General features: G+C 44.2%; 1 protein-coding gene across 2 annotated transcripts in view; it reads left to right on the top strand.

The window, feature by feature from the left end:
- Positions 1-411: 411 nt before the first annotated feature.
- Positions 412-9,751, top strand: part of COIL (coilin) — a 23,828-nt gene continuing 14,488 nt past the window's right edge. For both annotated transcript variants that reach the window (XR_011071988.1, XM_068531332.1), the window contains exons 1-2: positions 412-815; positions 8,569-9,673. Coding sequence is in view for 1 of the 2 variants with exons in the window: in XM_068531332.1 (XP_068387433.1) it covers positions 571-815; positions 8,569-9,673 (1,350 nt within the window). In the remaining variant the exon portion in view is untranslated. The remainder of the gene's footprint in view (positions 816-8,568; positions 9,674-9,751) is intronic.

The raw sequence follows: 9,751 nt of genomic DNA, 5'->3' as shown, positions 1-9,751 counted from the left end.
TGATGTAAAATTTCTGATTCACTTACCTAAGAGTTAATAAGAGGATGTATTTTTTATATTTTAAAATTTGCATGGTGGTAGGTATTAAACTGCTAAGGTATTTAAATTCCACTGGATACTTTTAAAAGAGTGATTAATGGTTTTATTTTAAAATGTCAATATTTACAATACATTAGGAATTACATCTTTTGCAACTCTGTATGATGAAACATTTTGTAAACTAGATGCATTGGGAGTTACGTTTTTGAAATTATTTTATGTATATGAGCAAATATCTTAGAAGAAGACCACAGCTGAGCAGTGCTTGTTTATCTAGAGAGTTGCCTAAATTCGGACCCTACGTAGGGCTCAGCAGGAAAGGAATAAAGGCATTTCGCTTATTCTCTTCAGTAGCCCTGTCTTGAGCGGACCTGAATCAATCCTGCTCCGCGTTCTCGTCATTCACAAAGCCTGGAGCAGCCATTTGCCACCAACAGGTGGCACCCGTCAACAGGCTCCAGAGGGCGGGCCCCGCGCACGCCTCTCGGCGGCCCAGTGGAGTCTCTCGGCTTCCGTTGCGCATCGAGCAAGATGGCAGCCTCCGAGACGGTTAGGCTACGCCTTCAATTCGATTACCCGCCGCCAGCCACCCCGCACTGCACGTCCTTCTGGCTTCTCATCGACTTGAACAGATGCCGAGTAGTCACGGATCTCATCAGTCTCATCCGCCAGCGCTTCGGCTTCAGTTCTGGGGCCCTCCTGGGCCTCTACTTGGAGGGGGGGCTCTTGCCCCCCACCGAGAGCGCGCGCCTGGTACGAGACAACGACTGCCTCAGGTGCGCGGGCGGGATGGGGGCGCTGCGGTGGGGCGCCGGTGACCCGCCTGCGCACGCCCGGGGGAAGCCTCCGGCGACTGGAGACCGACCGCGTGTGGGTGTGGGTCCGGGTGAGGGTCGGGGTGAGCTGGGGGGGGGGTGCTGTCAAACTGCACTTCCGTGAACCGCGGAGATTCTGATTGGCCCAGTCAGGTATGGGGCTCAGGAATCTGCCTTGTAACGAGCATCTTTCCCCGGGAAGCTTCTAATGCAGAAGGTTGGTGGACCACACTTGGAAAAACCCTGATCTTGGGTGTGGGCAGGGCTCGCGTTTCTTCCAGCCTTGACTTAGCAAGCGCTCACTTAGCCGGGCACTGTGTTAGGTGCGCGGGGTGCCGGGCGTGCCTGAGACCCCGCCTTCCCCCGGCAGCTCGCAGGGTCAGGTGCCGGAGACCCAAGCAAACGGACCAACAGTCATGTTTTTTTCACCACTTGCAGCGTGTCCAATCTCTGAGCTCCTGTGATACCCCCTGGGACTGGTGGGCGTCATTCTGTGTCTCTCCTGGGTTCACTTAAATAGGTGTTTGGAACCTTTTGGGTTGTGAATTGGGAAACAAAATAATTTTAAATATGCTTTTGGAAGTTTTAAAAAATGATGCTGAGATGAGTATCAAGGAGCGGTTGTGGTGTAAATTGCTCACGTGTGGCTGATTTGTCTCAATAAAATGGTAAGACACGATCATTTCAGTTCGGATTCATATCTTGGACTGATTTATTCAGGGCTTCTTTTTAAAAGCTTCATCTACAGTGAAAAAATTCTAGAGTTGTGAACCAGGCTACTTACTTCTGCTTGCCATTTGTTGCATGTTGGATATTCCTTTCCCCAGAGTATGTCAGATTCATAAAATTTCTTCAGAGCATCAGGGAATTTAACTTGGAACAACTGCTGCATCTTTGAGCATATGTGTGTCTTTCTCTCTTTTAAAAGCAGGAACACTGATTTACTAATAATGTTTAGCTGTTTCCAGTGACAATTTGAAATAATCCAAGTTTCAAAAGAGGTCTTTTTCCTTTTTATTCACTGTGAAATAGATCTCCATTCTCTCTGCAATTCAGGAACTATTTAAATATTGCAGTTGTAAGGACTGCATCCTCTCCTGTTAAGTTTGCTTTCTGATCTATCTCCTGTCTAATGAATTAATAACTTGCTGATGGCTAACTGCAGTTATACTTCATTTAATGAATCATCTGGAAATTAGACTCTTTATAATGAAGTCAACAATGTCAAAAGCAAACCATGAAAGCTGTTATGGGAAATAAATACAGCACAATGGCAGGCAGAATTCCTCCTAAACACCAGAATGCACAATTGCATATGGCAAGAAATACCTCTGCAGCTAGCTTCAGTGGTAAATGGGGCAGACCTTAGGAAAAAGTTGAACTTGGAAAAGTTTTGTATGTTTTTGTGGTTTCATGTCCATAGTCATTCTCTGTCTTCCCCTGACAGACTCACTTTTCTTCAGAGCTACAGAAGAAAACAGTTTCTTCTCTCAAAGGTACCCAATATTGCTGGAGTAGACCAAAATAACTAGTTTTGTGTTTCTGTGTATTATCTTCTTGTGTCATGTGGACTGGATAATTATCTGACCAGATAATCATACCAGGTTTTGCTGCTAAGTGCAGAAGATGGTTGAGAAAGAAGAGATCATCGTGGAACACAAATGGTCAGGGAATTTCACAGTACCTTGAAGGTTGGATAGCCTCGTACAGTTGTGGAGGCAAAAGCTACCCTGACTTGGTGAAGGGATGAGTTTGACCAGCAGAAGAATTCTGTTGGGATTGCCAGGAGTGCTGAGAGAGCTCTCATGAGGAAAAGCGGGGCCTGGTTGTGGGAATCCTGAGACCCAGCCCTGGAGGCGCGAGCATCTCCACGCTTGTGTGCCACGGCCACTTCCTCACAGCCCCTTCTTTTGAGCCCCCACAATCTGACTTCCTCTGCCCCCAGGCTGCTAACATGGAGCTCCTGAAGGCGGTCTCCATCTCCCCTGGGAGGAGGAAGTGCTCCCATTTGCCTGGAGCCCCATCCGTCTGCTAGGGCTGCTCTAACAAAACACCACAGGCTTAAGCAACCGAAATTTCTCTCTCACAGTTCTGGAGGCTGGAAGTCCAAGGTTAAGTGTTGGCAAGTTTTGTTTCTTTCTGCAAGTTTTGTTTCTCTCTGCTTGGCTAGTAGGTGTCTCTCTTCTTACTGTGTCCTCACATGACCTTTTTTCTGTCCTCAGAAAAAGGCACGTGACCTGGTGTCTTTTTGTGTGTCCAGATTTTCTCTCTCATAAGGACACCAGTCACATTGGATTAGGGCCCGCTCTCAACGGCCTCATCTTAACTTGATTACCTCTTCAAAGGCCCTGTCTCTAAATACAGTCACATTTAGAGGTACTATGGGTGAGGGCTTCAGCATAAGAATTTTGAGGGGACACAGTTCATCCCGTAACACCCCCTGAAGAGAGCTTCACAGAGGCCTGGCTGCAGCACCTGGAGAGCAACCAGCTGGAGTGAGAGCTCCCTGTTGAAGAGTCATTCTGTGCGGAAACAGAATGCCTTCTCTCCTCTGGCACTCTTTTGACTGTGCGGCATTTAATACTGATTATTAAATACTGAACATTAGAGATGAGCTCTCATTTCATGTTGCTGTGATCAGTGGCTCCTTGGATAGCCAGCCAAGCCCCTCTTGACATGTCTGTGAGGCTGGCAGTGGGAGTGAAGAAGACAGAGTATCTGAGCCAGGCTGAGGGCAGTTTGGTTTCCTGAAACCTCGGGAGCCAGAGAAGGTACTTGCCATTAAGGCTGCCGATCCTTGTGCAGCTCTGGGTCTCTTGACGCTAAATCTCGTTTTGTAGCGTGCTGATGGTTTTGGGGATTTAGAATACTGAGAGCTCTTCTCTCATGTTCAGGAGCGTGTTTGTCCAATGCCCATGGGTAAACAGAGACCAGTGGAAGTTAGGCCTGGGCTGCTTTCATTGTGGAACATTCATAGTCCCTTCCTATTCTTTTATTAAAACAAAGCAGACAAAAAGGCTTATTGTTAAAAAAAAAATTATACTTCAAAATAGTTCAGGGTACAAAATCCCTTATTTCTTTTCTCACGTACTCTTCCTACACCCCACTCTCCAGAAGTATCCTCAGTTAAATTTGGAGTGTCCTTTCCATACATATACAAACATATATACTTACACTTTTTAAATACACATGTCATTATAATATACATTTTTTCCTGCACCTCACTTTTTTTTTTACTTAACGTATCTTGGGTATCTTTCATTTTAGTATATACGATATGTGATGCAATCGCTACATCATTCTTTTTAAATGCTATATTATTCCTTTGCATGACCATGTTAATTTATATAACCAGCCCCTTATTAATGGACATTTTAGGTTGTAATCTTAGTTTGACTGGGCTTCTATAATAAAAATACCATAAACTGGGTAGCTTATAAACAACAGAAATTTAATTCTCACAGTTTAGAGGCTGAGGAGCCCAAGATCAGGGTGCCAGCAGACTCATGGTCTGGTGAGGGCTTGCTTTCTGGTTCACAGATGGTACCTTTTTCCTGTGTCCTTACATGGTGGAAGGGGACTAGGGAGCCCTGGGGGTTTCTTTCATAAGGGCGCTAATCCCATTCATGAGGGCTTTACCCTTATGATGTAATCGCTTCCCAAAGGCCCCATCTCCTAACACCATAACATTGGGGGGTTAGGATTTCAACATATGAATTTGGGGGGAACACCAAAACATTCAGACCTTGGCAGTTGTCGTCTGGTTTTCACTGTTACATACTGCTGTGGTGAGTATTCTTCTATATCTTTGTGTACTTGGGCAATGATTCAGTAAGATACATTCCCAGAAGGGGTACTCCTTGGTCAAATTTTAAAATTTGATAAGTACTGTCAAGTTGGCCTCCAGAAGAGTTGTACAGGTCTGTATTTATGCCAAAAATATATGCGTTACTTTTGTTCAATATGGTGTGAAAGGTAAGAGAGCAGAGTGATTAAGAGCTCAGGGTCTGGAATCAGAACCCTGGATTCAGATCTTGGCTCTATGACTCATTAGCTGTGTGCCCTTGGTCAGGTAACTTGCTTCTCTGAAGTTGGTAATGCAGGGCACTGCAAGCAGCAGCTAGACAGGAGGGAGGCTGCAGGGAACAGGTGGGACCCAAAGAGATTGCAGGTCCCTGCTTTCACCCTTTTTGTTGAATTTCACCTCCATTTGATGGGACAAGTTCATTAAAAGCCCACCAACTCCTTCCCTCAGAGGACTAACAACATTCACTGTTTTGATAAAAATTAGAGCTAATGTGTAGATAGCACTTGCTCTGAGCCCAGCACTGCTCTAAATATATATGATAGCTCATTTGAGTACTATAATTATTACTGTTACCCCCATTTGTACAGATGAGAAAAGTTGAGGTAATGATATTTTAAAATTTTAACTAAAGGCAGAAGAAGGATTTGAGTCCAGTCACTTTGGCCTTGGCAGGCAATGGCTAGTGGGAGTGGGGAGGTGTCAGGCAGTGCAGATGGGCATGTCTGTATTTATGTATGAAAGAATCCTAGAGGTGCACTTGCAGATTTAAAGGGAATACCTTGCATTTTGACACTAGTGCCCAGTTTGCCCTGCAAAGAGTTTGAATGAACAGTGGAGAGTCTGTTTTAAACATTTCTTGGAATCAGATCTCTTTCATTGCTAATTATACAGGTAATTCACTTTTCTTTGTAAAAGGACAGTTACATTTGTTGTCTGTGATCCAAGTGGAGAAATGAAGAACATTGCCAGGGAAAGTGTCCACCCTGAAAAGAACGGTAACTGAGCAGACCCAGGTGGAACGTTTTTTGTTCTCTGGATGGTGTTCTGTTTCTCAGTCTTAATATGTTCCAAACTGAAATTATTCTCTTCAGGAGTAGCAGATAGGGAGGCTGCAGCAATCACAGGTCAAGTATCCACAGATCCATGATCTTCTGAATGGGTGAGATGATGACAGGAGCTGCTCTTGAAAGCGTGATGCTGTTGTAGGCTCCTGTGAAAGCCAGGGGTCCTGCCTACACGGGATGCAGCGCGTGCAGTGTTCCAGTGAATTAATGCACCACAGTGACTGAACAGAAGGTCTTGCATCCATTTTCAAAGTGTGATGGAAAGTTTGGTACTAATTGTCATCTCAGAATTGAAACTTGAATCATAGCATTGCTACAAGTGAAAACAAATTGATCAAGAATGTTATGGAAAGTTCCATATCCAGGAAGTTCCTAAGTAGTTCTTAGATTCACAGGATGCCAAACTAGCTTTTGCCCGTTTAAGAATTACTTCCTTGCTGCTAGGTGCCAAGGTCCACAGCTGAGAACAAGGGGTAGTGAGTTTTTATTTAAGTCCCTGCTCTTTCAGAGTTTTATTTCTCTCTTCATCCTACTCCTGGTATCAGTAGCTTTTATTTTATCTTCATTTGTATGTGTCTGTGTATTTATGTATTCTGAAGAATAATTGAGGATTTTTTTCAACTACCACATTGAGATAAATCCACAGGATTACTATACCTTAAAAAAATTTAAAGAATGCCTATAATCTATCTTATTACTCACCAATTGTACTTTATTTTCTATTTTTTTAAAATAAATTTATTTATTTTATTTGTTTATTTTTGGCTGCGTTGGGTCTTCGTTGCTGCGCGCAGGCTTTCTCTAGTTGTGGCGAGCAGGGGCTACTCTTCGTTGCGGTGCACAGGCTTCTCATTGCGGTGGCTTCTCTTGTTGCGGAGCACGGGCTCTAGGCCCGTGGGCTCAGTAGTTGTGGCTCCCGGGCTCTAGAGCGCAGGCTCAGTAGTTGTGGCACACGGGCTTAGCTGCTCTGCGGCACGTGGGATCTTCCCGGACCAGGGCTCGAACCCGTGTCCCCTGCATTGGCAGGCGGATTCTTAACCACTGTGCCACCAGGGAAGCCCTGTACTTTATTTTCAAATATGATTGTCGACATCTTTCCCTGGTCACTAAAAGTACTTGATGAAAGATATAGCTGGATGTAAATGTATTGAAAGAATAATGTATGTTTTTAGGAGACATTTTTTTTAAAATAAATTTATTTATTTTATTTATTTTTGGCTGCGTTGGGTCTTCGTTGCTGTGCATGGGCTTTCTCTAGCTGCGGTGAGCGGGGGCTACTCTGTTGCAGTGAGTGGGCTTCTCATTGCAGTGGCTTCTGTTGTTGCAGAGCACGGGCTCTAGGCATGTGGGCTTCAGTAGTTGTGACATGTGGGCTCAGTAGTTGTGGCTCACGGGCTCTAGAGTGCAGGGTCAGTAGTTGTGGCGCACAGGCTTAGTTGCTCCATGGCATGTGGGATCTTCCTGGACCAGGGCTAGAACCCACGTCCCCTGCATTGGCAGGTGGATTCTTAACCGTTGCGCCACCAGGGAAGCCCCAGCAGGCATTTTTAAACACCCAGTACGTGCTTGACATTGACGACACTCACTCAGCTCTCTGTCACTGGGCTGTGCCTATTAGAATTAGCTGTTGCCAGTTCATGGAGGAACAGAATTCCTTTACTATAGTGAAATGATTTTGGATGAACTGTATATTAGTCAGAGTTCTCCAGAGAAACAGAAACAATAGGAGATGATATAGATATAGACATAGCTATAGCTCTAGGTACAGAAATGAGATTTATTATAAGGACCTGGCTCATGAGATTATGGAGGCAGAGAAGTCCCAAGATCTGCAGTCGGCAAGCTGGAGACCTGGGAAAGCTGATGATAAAGTTCCGGCCCAAGTGCAAAGGCCAGGAAAGCAGATGGTGTGTTTCAGTCTGATTCCTAGTCTGAGGCAGGAGAAGTTCTTCTGACGTCCCAGCTCAAAGATAGTCAGGCAGGGAGAGCGAATTTCCTCTTGCTCAGCCTTTTATTCTGTTCAGGCCTTCAGTGGATTGGATGAGGGCCATTCACGCTGGGACCATCTGCTCACAAAGGCACTCTATTTAGTGTACAAATTCAAATGTTAATCTGATCCTGAAACACCCCGACAAACATGCCCAGAACAATGTTTAACCAAATATCTGGTCACCCCAGGGCCTAGTCAAGTTGGCACATAAAATTAAGAATCACCAAATGTTATGGAATTTTACGATGGTTGTCAGTACCCCAGAGAACATAAATTATAAATTGTTTGGTGTTTTCCTAAATTTAAACAAAATAAAAATGAAATCTGATTTTTTAAAAAGTAGCTTACAGCTAAAAACAAAAATGGATAGTTAGCCTTATCACCATTTAGCGTAGGCACATAATGTAGTGGAAAGATTGTGAACGTTGGCGTTAGACAAACAGGTTTGAATCCTGTTTCTGTGGCTTATTAGCTGTGGATCCTGGGCAGTTACGTGTCTGAACCGTAATTTTGTGATCTGTTTTAAAATGAAAGATACCTACTTCATGGTGGTGTTTAGATTAGGGAAAATCTATAGAAAATGTTTAGGATGCAGTAGTTGATCAATAAATAAAACTAGTCATTTGAAAGTTGACCATAAGTGATGCCATATAGGCCATTTTGTTGAAAGTTGACCATAAGTGATGCCATATAGGCCATTTTGTTAAAAAGAGTCTTTTGTCCTTAAGTGATTTGACATTTTTTCATTGCCTGATGACAGTGACAGTTTGCAGTCCTCTTAGTATATAACTACATCCTGGAGACATGCTTATGAATTACTTACTAAAGCTTTCTCTCTTGTTCTTTTGATAGAGTTAAATTAGAAGAGAGAGGAGTTGCTGAGAGTCCTGTAACAGTTAGTAATGGTGATAGTACTCGTTTATTACCTAGAAAAGCAAAGAAGCGGGCATTTAAGCTGGAGGAAGATGAAGAAACCGAACTAGATTACAAAAATTCAAAGAAGCATTGGAAGAGGCATGAGAACAATAACAGTGAGAAGACCTTGGATCTAGAACCAAAAGCTGTCACAGATCAGAGTGTGAGTAAAAAAAACAAGAGGAAAAACAAAGCCACATGTGGTGTAGTGGATGCTGATGGTGGAGAGACCAAAAGAAAATCACCAAAGAAAAAGGAGAAATGTGAATATAAAAAGCAGGCAAAGACTCCCAAGTCTTCTAAAGCACAGTCAGTGAAAGAGTGGACCATCCTGAAGTGCAGTCCTCCAAAAGGTCCTCCTGCTAGAAACAGCCTTGTGAAAGCCAAAAGAAAAGGTCGCACAGGCATTCATACAAAAGATAGTCCCGATTCCTCCTCAGAGTCTGAGTCTTATCATGAATCAACCAGTGATGGTCTCAGCAATGTCATCTTGGAGGTCAGACATTCCCCAGAGGAAATCTTGACTGAAGTATCAAAGGAAGGATCCTCTATGAAAACCACAACTGCAGACAAAGTGGCTGCAAAAACTGGTTTTCCCTCTACCCGCATCAAGGGCAAGACCTCCAGAACATCATCTTCTAGTTCAGACTCTGGTTCAGAGTCAGATGACCAATGTGTGATGTCAAAGAGTACCCCGGTGTGTACTGCAGATTTCTTAAAGACTGTAGGTCTCTTTGCAGGAAAACGTTGTCCAGGGCCATCCTCACAGGTTCCAAATGCTGCTGGATGGAAGCAGTCGGACTCAAATGGTGGCAGACAGGCCCTTGGTCCTCCTCCCAACGTGACTCTCCCCATCACTTTGGGAAGAGGTTGGAGTAGGGGAGAGGACCTTCTTTCTTGGAAGGGAGCGAGGGGTCGGGGTATGCGGGGCAGAGGTCGAGGACGAGGGCATGCTGTTCCCTGTGTTTTAAATAGAAATGCTGATTATCAGAAGCAACAGCAGTTGAATGAAATGGTGACAAACTCATCTACTGTTATCCAGGTAAGTATTATTTATCGTGAGTTTACCTCTTCCCCTTTCCTCACGTAGTGTTTCTGGAATTGACGTCATGGGTTCACA

The sequence above is a fragment of the Eschrichtius robustus genome, chromosome 20, assembly GCF_028021215.1.
Source record: "Eschrichtius robustus isolate mEscRob2 chromosome 20, mEscRob2.pri, whole genome shotgun sequence".
Taxonomy (NCBI): Eukaryota; Metazoa; Chordata; class Mammalia; order Artiodactyla; family Eschrichtiidae; genus Eschrichtius; species Eschrichtius robustus.
Note: the sequence above shows the minus strand (reverse complement) of the source record. Positions and strands in the feature narration are given on the sequence as shown.